Source organism: Rhea pennata, chromosome 5 (assembly GCF_028389875.1).
Source record: "Rhea pennata isolate bPtePen1 chromosome 5, bPtePen1.pri, whole genome shotgun sequence".
Taxonomy (NCBI): domain Eukaryota; kingdom Metazoa; phylum Chordata; class Aves; order Rheiformes; family Rheidae; genus Rhea; species Rhea pennata.
This window is the reverse complement of record NC_084667.1, coordinates 59623030-59637594: the sequence shown is the minus strand read 5'-3', so window position 1 is coordinate 59637594 and position 14565 is coordinate 59623030. Positions and strand designations below refer to the sequence as shown.

Below are 14565 nucleotides of genomic sequence, written 5' to 3'. Positions count from 1 at the left end.
ATTTTAAAGAAGCCAAACTCATCTGTGATTGAGCACTTCAAAAAATTCTCTAACCACCATCTTAAGGAAAATGTATAGATGTATTTTCCTTAAGAAAAATACAAACCATATTGCCCTGAAATCTGTAGAGCTTGATTCCTCAGGTTGTTACCCAGGTAGGGTTTTGGATGGAGGCCGTTATCACCATTCCTCTTTCCCCTGCCAGAACATGCCTCCCCGGAAAACTGGCACCACACGGTCAGTGACACCCACAGCACTGCCCTGCGGGACGTGCTGCTAACGATCCACCACTGAAAAGCAGGGTAGCAACCTCCTTCTCCCTTACCGTCCATCTCATCCCATAGACAGACTCTAGAGGAGACTAACTCAGGGTACACTTCCAGAAGCTGTGCTGCAAGTACCTCTTCCCTGAAAATCAACAGGAATTTGGAAGAAAATTACAGAAAAACAATGAAGAAAACAAGTCAGAGGCTAAAGACTGTCCACATAATCACTCTGTAAAGCCTAGCATTGCCAGGACATGAGAGAAATGGCATAACAGCTACAAGGATACTGCTTGGGTTCAGTCCTTGCTGTCCAAAATCACCTTGGCAATCTCTTAAAGACGGCTGCAGAGGGTGCGTGAGAGCACAAGGCAGTGCTGGCCCACCAGGCACGCGGGCGGGAGAAGCACACGTGCCAGTAAGGAGGCTCTACGAGCAACACCAGCGTCTGCTTAGTGCTATCAGCACCTGCCTGAGGACATTTCCTACCTCTGCCTACAAACACAGATTTTGATTCCCAAACCATTAAGTAAACATTCTTTGAAGATAATGAAGCTTATTCTAATCTCACACTGATTTCACTCCTGTATTGTACTCCACTGAGCTACAAGACTCCTGGGTTAAGTCCTCTCTGAGATCAGGATTACCTTAACTCTTGTGCTCTTGCAAAGACTTAAAGAATCCCGTTGAGGCAAAGAAAGAAGCTGATTTTTCACTCGGTAGGTTTACATTTTTTCTTGTCGAACAATCATAGCTATTTTTCAGCCTACTTCCTTAGACATGGATGAGCTGCTTCTGTACTGTTACACCTAAGCAGAGGGGATGCCCTGGACCAGTTCAAACACCAGCAAGCAGAGCTGTCACTCCAGTGGCATGAGGAAAGAAAACCACATCGAACCTGGACTAGCAAGGGGAAGTGAAATGGAAGCTGCAGAAAGAAAACAGAAAAATAAAGATATTCCAGTGTATTACCTCAGAAAACAATGCTCCTGCATTCTCATTTGTGTTCACTTCCCAGGATCAAGTGTTTACCTCTGCTCTGCATTAGAGTTCTTCAACTGTCTTCTGCTCTACACCCTTTCCATTGCACTCAATGCTAGAAGCAGCAAGCCCTCCCACAGTAACAAAAAAACCCAGTGAAGAACTTGGGGCAGGTCAGGAAAGCCCACCCCGTCTATACCATACCTTTCACATCATCAAAAGATTTGCCAGTAAGATGCTGCCACCCAACTCAATTCCTGCAGCACAGATCAGAGCTCTTTTGCTCCTGGGCTGTGTGTACTTCCTAACAGCCATGGACAGACAGTAAAAGCATATACAGCACAAATCTCAGAGAAGAGGCCCAAATACCATGCTGCTGCTCTTCAGGTATCCTTGTATTGCCTTCGCAGAGGGAGGCACCAGTAGGCACCCACTCACTCTCTCTCTCTCTCATTTCAGCTGTTTTCAAATGCCACAGGTTGAATATTCAAGCTCAGTGTCAGTCCAATGGCAAATTTCTTTTAAAAAGTTTCAGTAGTACCAATCTGGCTTGTATGCCTCACAGATGAGCCACGGCTAGATTTGGATAAGCTATGTCTTAGTTACACCAAACAGACCTTGGCATTATAATTTTTTCCACAAGTAGATGATCATATCCCCAGTGAATGGAAAAATTAAGAGGATGTGCTGGAAAAAAGCACACAGAGGTAATGCTACACCTATGCAGGGAGAGATTTGAAATATACTCATGGATCGAGTTCTGCAGGCTGATTTCCTCCTGCTTCATCAGTGTAAATCAACTGAAACTACACAGAGCCAACAGGCTTCATTTTCCACCTGTTAACATGGTTTTTCGATTCCACTTTCGATAAATGAACCATGATGCAAACTGTTGTGAAATGAAAATCAGCTTACATATGTAACAGAAGTCAGAAGTAAAGAGATGTACCGCCAGATTCAGGACTGTATCTAGTTGAAAATACTCTTCCGTAAACCCTGTCATGGCTCCCCAAAGGGCTGTTGCCAAAGACAGGGCTATTTTCCACTGCGAAACAGCCCATGGGGAGCCAGTAAGGCCATAGGCTAAGAGCAGCCAAGGTGCTGCTCCAATTTACACACGTTTGTGAGCAAACTGGCATATGCCAAGTGCAAAGTCCATCCTTTCATGCCAGAAAGCAGCAAAAGCCATTCACAGCCTATATTTCACATGTAAAACACATTAGCCTGAGAAACTCTTTAAATCAAAAAAAAGTCTTCTGAATGTTTAGCTCTTGGTTAAAGTCACAAACTTTAAGCTCTTGAATAAAAAGCAGCTTCACCAGAGGTCAGTCAAATGGCAGTAAGAATATACAAGGCTGCAGGTTAAAGCATCTCATATTCATAAGAGTATAAGCATGAAATTCAGAAAGGGCCCCCAGGGATCCCAGTGCAAGACATGAAGGTGTAATTAAAAACCATAAATCCATCAAACGAAAAATATGTAAACTTCATACATTACATTCATACATTAAGGCATATATTTTTCTTCCCTCTCCACATTTGTCTTACTCTACACTCCTTTGAAGCCTACAAATAAAAAATTAACAAAATCAGAAGAAATATCTTTTAATAGGTAGAATGTGCATATCAATAATAAATGCTTTTTATTTTATTCTTATAGGTAATTGCTGAAGGAAGCTCTCTCAGCAGACTGCTGAGACTCTATGCATATTATAAATTACTTCAACTGTATCTCCTCTTTACAAAACCCACTGAAGGACAGTATCTTACAGTGTCTCCATGCCACTCAATCATCCACACAAAATTACCCTTGTGAGAGCTTGTTGGAGGAATGTCAGATACATTCTCCTTTCTTTACAACGTAATCTTCAGCAAGAGAGAGCGAAATAGCTGACTTCTGTGTTCACAGCTATAAAGCTACACTAACACCTGATCATTTTAACTGGAGATTGTAGGCCTAGTTTTAACTTTCTATTTAATTGTAAGCTACAAGGAAAATTTTGGTCCATGTTTCACCCACAACATAGATTTCAAGATATTTTAGTTCACAGAAATTCTGCAACACTCATAGTTCATAAAAGGCTAAAAGACACCTCGTCTTAAGAGTGGTATTTGGGACAAACCAGCTCTCCCATCTGCTTGCCCGCAGTTTAGCAAAGGAGCAGAGGCATAGCCCTGAAAGGAGGTGGGAAATGCACCTGCGCCTCCATCCTTCAAAGGTCGCTGTGATTCCCACCAGGAACGCAGAGCAAGTTTATTCCTCATCACTTAGGACCGTTTGCTTGGGACAAGACAGCCCAGGGCCAGGCAGTGGTGTAAGAACACTTCTTTTCCCCCAAAGGCACTCAGCTTTAGGGCATGCATGGACAGTGGGAGAGTCTCACGAGAGGTCCAGCTTGGCTTCCTCCTCCTCCCTGGAGGCCTGCTGCTGCAAGCTCTTGGCTTCTCAACACCAAAGTCTACCAAAGCCCCTATGAGAAGAGCACTAAATGCATTTATTTGGTCTGGCTCTCAGCCATTTTTCTCCTGGAAACTTGGCAGTTGTTTGCTATAGCCAGCTGCAGTTAGGCAGCAGATACAAGTGCTTTTACACTACTCATGGCAGCCAAATTGGTGCTAAAGATAGGGTCCGACACAGCACCAGTACTCAAAGAGGGCCCAAGCCCTTACATCAGAAAGGGCTTGAATGCTTTCACCATACCATTACAAGCAGTGCAGAAGGACCTAAAAGTAGTAAATTAACAAGAAACAAGGATGGCCAGATTTCCTGATCATACGAGCCACTTACGTGTCTTCATGTTCTGACAGCTGCTCTTTCTTGGGACAGGAATCAGCTGAGCACCAGCATGGCCCTGTGCTGCTAATGTCAGCACCCTGCAAGATCGCTTCCCTGCACGGAGCCACAGAAAACTCAGCTGCACAGCTTTGCTGAGGGCTGCGTGATGCAGGCTGGGCACAACTGCTGCATCTGAACTGCTTAAGAGCCACGTAAGAGGCAAAAGCAGTCCACCCCTGCCAAAAATTATACCTGATAAAGCTACATGTTATGGTGTAAGAAACTGCTGAACTCTGAAGTCCAGAATACATGTACTACAACACACAACAGGAACAACATCATGCAACGAAATGAGTATATAGAAACTGGACACATCTGACTTCCCAAATGACTGTTTAAACACCAAGCCAAATGCTGCCCATCTACAGTGTAATCAGCACTGATCAATATATACGCACTGACGGTGACACAAACCATGCTGTAACAAATTGCATGATGTGGTAAAACAGGAAACACATTAAAACGTAATCTTTTAGACGCTGCAAAAGCTGGGGTTGATGCTTCACTTCCACATCTAACACTGCAAGCCAGTCAACGCTCAGCCTAGCCAGAGGTAGCACGTTCCAGTTTTGTTCCAACAAAACTTCCCATCTTGTTCAGTGAGCAGCGCAAAAATCCCTCAGCAACGTTAGGAGAAGATTTGCTAAGAGCTAAATGAAAATTGATCATTTTCCCACAGCCGCCCGGCGTTCCAATCTACCCCGCGCAGGTATTGACATATGGTAATTCCCCTCCGTCCCCAGCCAAAACTCGGAGCTCCCTGCCAAATTCCAGGAGCGCGGATCAAAGGCTCGTTTTAAGGCCTGGCTCAGACAGAAGGATAATTGTGTGCACCTAAGCCTTTTTTGCAAGCAAGCGTTGAGATTTCGCTGATTCACCCTACAGGAGGCTGATACACGCACTACAGCCAGACTCTTAGTGACAAAATAAACATGCAGCAACGGCAATAAGCTGCCTGGAATAGATCATTATATTTATACCGGTTAAACATTCTTTTTCCAGCATGGAAATGAACATCTGCCACTTGGACGCCTTAAAAATTCATGCAGCTTCCAAGTAAAGAATTCAGTCAAAATAACTATACACTGAAAGTTTACATTCAGTTTTACATACTTTAAAGAAAAATACATTACTGCTGCAAAGTGACATCCTCTCTTTGCTTGGGATAATTGTCTGAATGCTTTGCTTTTAGCTTTCTCTGCAAATTCTTTTTTCCACTTAAAAATAATACATTTTTAATGAAAAAAATAGTAAGGAGCATACTTCAGCATAAATTTCAATAGCAGCATGAGGGACTGAAGGCACTCAAGAGTTCCTGATCCACGGCAAGGACATGCCAGGCTGCCACAATGCAGCTTTCTAGTTTCGCCGCACCGCCTCACGGTGCAGATGAGCTCCTTCTAGACACGATCATTACGGCTCTCATCTGCCCTCCTGGGCTGGTCATAAAGCTGCTACTTGCACAAGCTCCACATCACCTGGACACCCTCTGCAGCACCACAGCCCCCTCCACTGCCTCACCACACCCCCTCTTTGCTAACCGGACAGATTTTCAGGACTTCAGGATTTTCCAGTTTCTATTTTCCTGGATTATCTGAGGTCCCCAGCAGTCAGACAGCCCATCTAAGACCAGCAGTCCATGATGCTCAGTGCTGTCAAACTGATAGCAAGAGAGAGTCCCCACCACACAAAATAAATTTTCACTGAAAACAAACAAAGGATGGAAGAACTTTATCCTTCTTGGACAAAGGAGGAAATAAGCACAGAGATATTAAACCATTTGCCCAAATTCATGCACAAAGTCTGTGACAGGTCTAGAGAGTAAACTCAGGTCCTGCATCCTTACTCGATGTCCTGATGGGACACGGCTCTTCCCGTTGACAAAGCCAGTGGGAGATCACAGAATCACCAAACCTCAACAGGTTGAGGTTGGAAGGGACCTCTGGAGATCATCTAGTCCAACCTCCCTGCTCAAGCAGGGTCACCTACAGCTTGTTAGACAGGGTTGCATCCAGGCAGGCTTCGAATATCTCCAGAGAAGGAGGCTCCACAACCTCTCTGGGCAACCTGTTCCAGTGCTACCTGCAGACATGGCAGCCCTCGAAGGCCCAACATTTCCTCTCCTTCGCTACTGCTCTGAAAGACCTTACAAAACTAATAGAGATTTGTGACAGAAATCAGCCCTTTCCTGATCACAGGCCCAGCCAATGGCATATAGCAGACTCCTGCCTTCCCCCAAACACCTTCTGTTCCGGGATATATTGGCAACATAAGTACAAAACAGTTATTCCAGTGCTGCAGCTCTGAGGTCAGAGGACATGCAGAGTATTCAGACAAATCAAATTCCAGAGATTTTTGTTCAATAAAAAAACAAGGATATTATATTCCCAAATAGACAGCTGTCTGCTGCACTCCATATGAGCAATATCCAAATAAAAATAGATCATGAAGGTAATCCAATTCCCAGGCAACAGAATGGCAAGAGCATCCTTATTCCACGATGGAAAAATATTTCATTTCAGACACACAGGCATTTCCAGATAGAAGATTCTCCTCCTCCGGGCAGGACAAAGCAACGTCTCTGCTCGTGATTCAAGACAAGATGTTCATCACCAGCTGAAAAGTCGGGTGTTAGCTGGCTCCTCATTACGTCGGTGCCTTCAGTGCGAAAAAGGATTCGGACTCACATAGTGCAGTTCTTGCGGGGCAGCCGAGCAGCGGCAGACCCATGCAGCAACTGCGTATGTGGTGGGCAGTCCGGGTCTCAGGAAAGAAAAATCTGCTGGCGGTTTCAGCCATTCCTACTGCAATGCACGGCACTGTCAAGCCAAGAGAAACCATCACGATCAGCTGCTGCGGGCTGGGGACAAGGAGGATGACTAGTTCCTCCCACAACCTCGCTCTTAACAAGTCAGAGGTTGGAATCACTGTAGGTGGAAACTCTTGGCAAAAACAATAAAGCAACTACTACATCTTTCAACAGGTTCAAAGTAACCTCAGATGTTAGGAGCAGATGCTCTTTCCCACCCCCTGGGATTCTGAAATGGTTTATGTGTTTCCTCCCTGCTTCCTAATAGGCCAGGGTGCTGAAGGAATTAGCTACAGAAAGAGCCAGAGCAATACTAATTACTCTCAGCTACCCGGCAGACCACAGTACCTTGAGCTAATTGCACAACCTCAGCTCCCCCACTTCAGATCTCCCAGTGAGGAAGGTCTGTTGCCTCCAGCATCTGTACTGCAAAATAATCCTGCTCACCTGTATTTTAGAAGGGCATGCTTGAAAATCCTAAACGTCTAAAGCAAGCTCATTACAATTAGGTTGTGCAGCCTGTAATATAGCACGGGGACTGCCGCATTGACTGAAACAAGTGACCTGCTCATGTCAACACATCTGATGCAGCATTGTTGCTAGCCCCTTTATTAGACTGTACACGTACCTGAAATCCACATCTGAGCCTATAGCCCGGAGCACTCCACAGCCAAGTCTCTGCAAGAGTTTCCCTCACAAAATTAAATATTAGAAGTGCATTGCAAAAGAAAAGCCCTGTAATTTCACATTTATTAACTCAGACATTACTTTTCCACTTATACATTTTTGAAATTTTAAATATAGAGCATTTTAAGGTGCATTTAGTGCTTGTAAAGTTGCCCTGAAAAGCTGATTCTGCTACAGAGGAATCTGAAAAAAAAAAAAAAAAAAAAAAAAAAAAAAAAAAAAAAGACAAGATTCTCCCATTCCCCTTATCCCCGTCCACACAATTACAGAAAAGCCTCCTATGAAAAGAAAAACAACCCCCAGTACAGGAGGACCCCAAGGCTACACAAGACTCAGCACAGTGATTCTAAAGAGTCACCTGGATTCTGCAATTCTACATGATCATGCCACTCAACCAAAAGGGCTGTCGTATTAATAGAAAACTATGGGCAAGGGAAGAAAACAAACTCCACAAGGAGTCAGGGCTTGTTTCTAAAAGCTTAGATCTATCACCTGTGCACCTCCAACATTGACAGATGCTCCCACGTGCACTGAACCCTTGCTCTCTCAGGAATCTGCAAGTGAAATCTAAGCAAACAAAACCCACTCCCACCTCCTGTGCATTCAGCACCAGCCCTAGCCTTCTGAAGCATGTAACAGTCCAAACAGTGAGGACACAGGCACTGACAATTAGGCATCATGCAGGTTCTTCTTGGTACTAATCCTGGGCAAGAAGAGCCACTGACACCAGGCTGTCAGAGCAGCCAAGGCAGGAAAAATAAAGCGGACTGGGCCTTCTAGAGCTCCATGCCCTCCAGACTGCAATCCTCCATCCTGCCCTTTCAGCCTGGTTTTCTAAAGTAATGAGGATTGTATTGTCCTCCTCTATCCTTGCTGCTAGTCCTCTTTAACAAATTTTGAACCATCAAATGATCTGAAGTTGAGGCAGAAGGCTCAGAGTAAGTCCTAGAGCTTCCAGAAACGGGCAGTGAGAGCAGCTGGGCAGGACCCAACCATTATTAGTTGTTTCGCCAAAGCCAGATGGCCACTGAGTATTAGCTTACTAACAGCCAAACAGCATGTGTGTAGCTCCCAGAGAACATGTTGTCTCTTATTGGGGGGCAAACTGGGAACATCTGGGACTAATGCAGTGGTATAGGGAGGACAAAGGAGATGAACAAAATGTTCATATCCAACTAAGGTATGCTTCCTTAGTTCTGCTGCTCATGGAAGCATGGGGGGGGACTATTTAACATACATGCGAAACCCATGGGAAAGAGCATGCCATGCCCAAAACCTTGCTCTTCATCTCCCTTTCAATTCAGGCAAGAGCAGGGATGGCCAAACCTGTACCGAACTCCAGAGGCAAACACTGATCTCTGTGGAAGACTGAAAATGTGGAGTACTGTTAGTTTCAGTGCATTCCTTGATAACCAGATATTAACACTACCAAACAAGGAACAGGCACTTTCCTCCTGTTCCCATTCTTCTCAGACCTAGGCCCAGCAATCATCAGTATCCTCTCAAATCAACCTATTCCCAGCCCAAAGCAGCCTGATTTAAGTGGGAGGTTACACAGCCTATGGGTAATAACGCGACACTTCCCAACATCTGTACAGTCATGTACATGTTCTGCATGTTCTGCACCAGTCAGCACGGTACGTCTAAAGACACTGCTATCCTCCTCATTTTCTGGAAAAGCCAGGCTTCCTCCAGCTCTAGCTGGTATAACGCACAGCTGACCTACCTCACAAGAAGGAAGAGCTGCCAAGAACACAGCAGGCTGCTACTTGCTTGGCTCCCTCAAATGATTCATGGTTCGTTAGCAACTAATGGAATGACCTGTCCTGGGCACCCAGACTCTCCATGGGCCAGGACCAGCAGGAGACCTTTTTTATACACAACCACTGCTTAATTGGTCAACTGAGAACACAAGGAATTGTGGAGGAAAAGCATTCTCCATGCCTACCCTCAGATCATGGCATGTCCCATCAGCAAGAAAGAGCGCAGGTGCTCACTCCTTTGTTTCTCCGGTTCCCTAGAAGCCTCATCTCCTTTCAGTGGTGTCCCTCGTGCAATGCAAAGTGAAGATGTGACAGGAAAAAGAAAAAAGCAAAGAAAAGAAGCTCTCAGAAACTGAGTAAGAACTCAGCTGAATTCAGGTTATAATACAATATGCTCAGTTTTGCCCCATAATGTCATCTGTCTGCCTTGGTCGTAGGTACAACACAACGAACTGGGCTAGTGAAATTAGGTATCTGAACTCCTGAGCTGGAAGAAACATGTTCTTCAATTTTTATCACTCGCAAAGTGAACTTTCCAAAGTTGGCCTCTTTTTAGTACTGATTAAAAAATAACTTTTGTTACAAAATAAGTGGGTATGATTTTTTGTTTAAGCCAAAATAGTTACACTAGTAGAAAACACTTCTGCAGATATACTTGTATCAGGTGCACATTCCTCATACCTAGAGAGCTTTCTCCTCTGCTCAGAAGGGATTAACTAAGAAAATCTTAAAGTAGCCATATATCCTTATGGCTGTGTCTGCACTAAAGAGAATGCAGAGTTTAATTCCAATGATACAGCTGCAAAAATACATCTTTTGTGTAGGACAGTCCCTGCCTGTCCCCTTTTTTCCTGAGACACACACCTTGTTGTGACATTACCTCTTTAGAAATGTTTGGGCTTACTGCACAGAGACATCACGCAAATTAATTAATTAGCATTTGTGAAGTACTGTGAAGATTTTAGGTGCTAAGTATCATTATTACTAATTTAATCTACATTCCCATTCAGTCCCTCTCTTGTGAAACTGCCAACGAGCATGCCAATTAGTGATAATTGTCGTGGTGGTTTTGTGACAAGGCTGTTTGCCAACTGGGAGCGAGACAGGGACCACCGACTCATTCCAAACGGATCACCCAACAGCTGCCAACAGGAACAACTTCCAGGCACTAACAACCAGGCCTCAGCTCCATCCAGAACCCCAGAGGTAAGAGATCCCATATCCCATTACCGATTCCCCGGGCATACAGCCTGCAAGACAAATACAAAACTTTTAATTAGCAATAAACCAGGACACCTTTTTTATCCCCTTCCACTATTTCAACACATGATCCAGTAACTGATGCTGCAATATGATCTGAAATTATTACAGATGAGCAGTTCCAAACTTTACTTGTTTCCATTCTTGCTTGATTAAAATTGTATTTTAATTCGCATACAAGCCTCACTGTGGCAGCAAACTGTAAAGACAACAACAGTAAAAAGAAGGGAATTGGCAGTGTAGGGTGCAGTAAATCTTGGAATAAGGAGCCTTATTTGAGAGTTTTAACATAAGCAAAGAAGTGTATCTTCATATCAGTGGTCAGCAGAGATTTGGAGAACTTCACAGACACAAACAACTAAACAGTCTTCTCTAATCAATGCATATCATCTGAGTACTGAAACTTTATATTATTTATATATTTAAAATACCTTTAATTGAAAGGACAGTAACATATAAACTGTATGAATCATAGCCCTCTTAAGCAATTAGATTTGTTATCCTTGCAGACAACAAACAGTATGTTGGCTTTTTATTCTAACGGCAATTCAATCCCTTGTCAGCTGCCCCACGCATAAGAATACAACTTCTCTCTTTCATCAGTGAAGATATCAACAGCAGGAAACTAGCCCTTCTTTCATCTCCAAGGCACCCACTCACCTTCCCAAAGAGTTTTAAACCAGGTGTGGAAATCTTTCTGAATCTATGCTGAAAGATCCCTTAATTATTATGGCAGAGGACACAGAAATCCTTTGAGCAAGCAGCATACTCCCAGCAGCAGCCTTGCTGGTGTACACTCATCCACTGGCTGCTTGGTTTGACAGAACAACTTAGAGGTCGACTTTTATTTTATGGGCATGAAACTCTTACAAGAGGAGCTATTTTTTCAGACGTCTTGTTATATAATTAAAGAAATAAAGAAAGAAAAAACGCAAGCTGGCTTTCTGGCACAAACATTACACAGTACTCAACCTGCCAGCATATTGCATCAGATTCTCCCCCTAACGCCAATTCACAGCAGCTGAGTATCTGAACTACTGACTCTGATCTCCTGCTAGCTAACTTCGCACTCAGAAGGCAATATAAGTAGGACTGTTTATTGCATCTTCCTTCCTGAAGAGCTGCTCACTACATTAGGGCGACTGGGTTTTGACCATACAGTTAGGCTAGAAGTATCACAACCATTTGAAAATATATTAAAAAAGTTATCTCCTAACTCTACCGTATGCTACTCAGCAAGTAAACTCCAGGTATCTATTACCCTGTGATCAACTTTGTCAAGGTTTTGACATCGTGATGACTACTATTTTATTACTTCTCTAGGCATGCTTTGAAACCCTGCAGAAAAGGAGGCTTCATTTCCCCATCATCAAGTGCTTATCAAGGAAGTCCCCCGGGACTCGCAGAAACGAGACCACACAAACAGGCCTTTGCTCACAGGTCTCCTCACCCGCACACCTGGGCAAGGCCCGCCACCTCTCCTGCCCCCCTGGCTTTTTTTTCCCATGACAAAGGTCCACTCGCAGACAGGACACTATTCTTTCCCATTAAGGCTGAGATCCACTCGAGGATGAGAACAGCGTTTTGTGCGCTCCTCCCTGAGAGGTACCACACACGCTTCGCAATGGGAAATTAAACTTCTTTCCACCACTCATGGCAACCCAAGAAACAAACGATCCAGCCGTTCGGACTGAGAGAAGACACGCGACCTTTTACACTGCACCAACAAGAACTCACTCCGGACCTCGTGAATCAAGAGAGAAACTCCTGTTGATTTCCAAGGAGTTTGGATCAGGCCTGAAAACACAAACCTCGCTCTGCATTCTGACACTGCTCCACAATGCATTTCCAAGCAAAACTATATTTAGATTCAGTGGGAATTCTGTAGATCATACAGGAGCTCTTTGAATGAAAATGAAGGTCAGCAGGGTTTGGCTTCCTCTTCAGACCCTCCCCCCCATTCTTGCAAACATCCAGATAAGCATTGTTTAGAAAACAATATGTTACTTCCAAATGTTATCAAAACCCTAGCACACGTTTTGTGAGCCGTGAAACAGAATCACGGCAACTTTCTGTTGCATTTTGCCCTGTCAGCTAATCTTTACGATCTCGTAAGGTGTCCAGTCAAGACAGGGTGTTTTTTCACCTGTGTTGCCTTTTAAGCACTTTGTTTCACATGCTCTTACTGAAGCAAGAGAGACAGGAAGCAATGCTAAGGAGCTCTGATATAGGGAAAAGAAACACCTAAGAAAAACCTGTGCAGATAATACAAATAAAGCCGCACACGTGCTAAATGAAACCGCTGGAGTGCTCGTGAGTTTTACCCGTTCCCTAGCAGTGACGGGCGAGCGCCCGTCACACGGCACAAGCGCACGGAGAAGGATGCAGCCCGAGCGAGACCGAGACCGAGGGCGGCAGCCAGCCCAGGGGGCACCGAGGTACACCCGAGCCTCCAGACGGCGGAAGCCCACCAGAACCACCCTTCCCAACCTGCCTGCCAGGGACGCAAAGCAGGCATGTCCCAAACGCGAGCGCGGGATTTTCAACCGCATTTTATGCCCCCCTGGGAAGGAGGAGCTGAACCGCGGCCACCGGCAGCTTGCGATAAAAGGCTTGAACATGCTGAACGGGGCTCCGGGGCAAAGGCCGCTGCGAGCAACTTCCGCGGCGCTGGAGAGCGAGCTCGCCCGGCGCCCGCGCGCCCTGCGCGGGGTCAGCGCGCAGTGCAGCGCGTGTCCCGGGCGTGCTCGCCCGGCGCTTAACGCCCCGCCGCGCTGCTCCTGCCAAGCCGCTGCTTCCCTCCCACTCGAGCAGCCGGTGCGGGCGGCGAGCTCGCAGCGGCGCGGTGCCGTGTGCGGAGAGCCTGGACGGGGAAATCCTTGAACTGCTGAACACCTGGAAATGGCCCCCCGCTCTCCTCCCGAAGCAGCGCGGCGCCCGCCCCGCGCCCCCCGCGGTGCTCGGCGCTGCGCCCGCCCGCCGCGGCGCTCACTTACCGGCAGGGCGTCGGGCGCGCAGCCGGCGGCGGCCAGCCGCGCCGCCTGCCTCCGCAGCTCGCCCAGCTTGGCCTGGCAGCTGCGGCACCAGCCGCCGGCCGCGGCCCGCTCCAGGTGGCGCGGCTCGGCGCCCGCGGAGGCCCCCGCGCCCTCGGGCGGCGGCCGGCTGGCGCAGCGCTCCTCCTCGGCGGCGGCCGGCGGCCTCTTCCGCGGGGAGAGCTCCCGCGCCGCGCTGCCCTCCGCCACCTGCGGAGGAGAGAGCAGAGCTCAGCGCCGCGGCTCGCTGCAAATGCAACACCTCCCCCCTCCAAAAAAAAAAAAAAAAAAAAAAAAAGCCGTCGGGGAGGGATGGTTACGTGGACTCACCCCCGGCGCCCGGGGCTCTGGTGCCGGAGCCTTGCTGCCCGCCGCCGCGATCATGGTGCCGGCGGAGTGCGCCCCGCTCCGCAGCCTAGCGCGGGCTGCGCGGCGCCCGGCGGCGCGGCCCGTCCGCGGTGCCCATAGCGGCGCGCGGGAGCCAACGCGGGGCAGAGGCGGGGGCCGGCGGTTGCCGCAAGTTCAGCTCCTCGGTCCCCGCCGCGCAGGCTGCCGCGGCTCGGCGCTAGGTGATGTTGCCTCCCATGTTGCGAGAGGAGTAAAGTTTGGGCTGGAAGTCGGCAGAGGGGGTGGGAGAGGGAGGAGGAGTGCGCTCCCCTCGGCGGCACGAGAAAGGACCGGGAGCCCCGGAGCACGTCGCAAAAAAAAGCTGCCGAAGTGCTCGGAGGGCCGCGGAGGAGGGGCCGGCGGGGGGGTGGGGTGTGCGGGGAGGGGGGCTCGGCCAGGGCGGGACGGCACCCGGGGTTGGGAGGTTTTGGCTTTTCCTAGTGACCCGAGAGTGCCGAAGCGGTGTCACTAAGCGGCGGCACCGCCGCAGCGGGCTCCTTCACGCGGGACCACGCGAGTCCCTTAGGAGTGGGGGGAAAAGGGGGGA

General features: G+C 47.3%; 1 protein-coding gene across 1 annotated transcript in view; it reads right to left on the bottom strand.

Annotated features, from left to right (window-relative positions):
• The window catches only part of KIF26A (kinesin family member 26A), a 97841-nt gene extending 83560 nt beyond the window's left edge, over positions 1 to 14281 (bottom strand). Inside the window, exons 1-2 of the mRNA XM_062577029.1 lie at positions 13962 to 14281; positions 13596 to 13841 (exon numbers count right to left, since the gene is read on the bottom strand). Coding sequence (XP_062433013.1) covers positions 13596 to 13841; positions 13962 to 14015 — 300 coding nt within the window. The 5' untranslated portion in view covers positions 14016 to 14281. The remainder of the gene's footprint in view (positions 1 to 13595; positions 13842 to 13961) is intronic.
• Between the last annotated feature and the right edge of the window lie 284 nt (positions 14282 to 14565).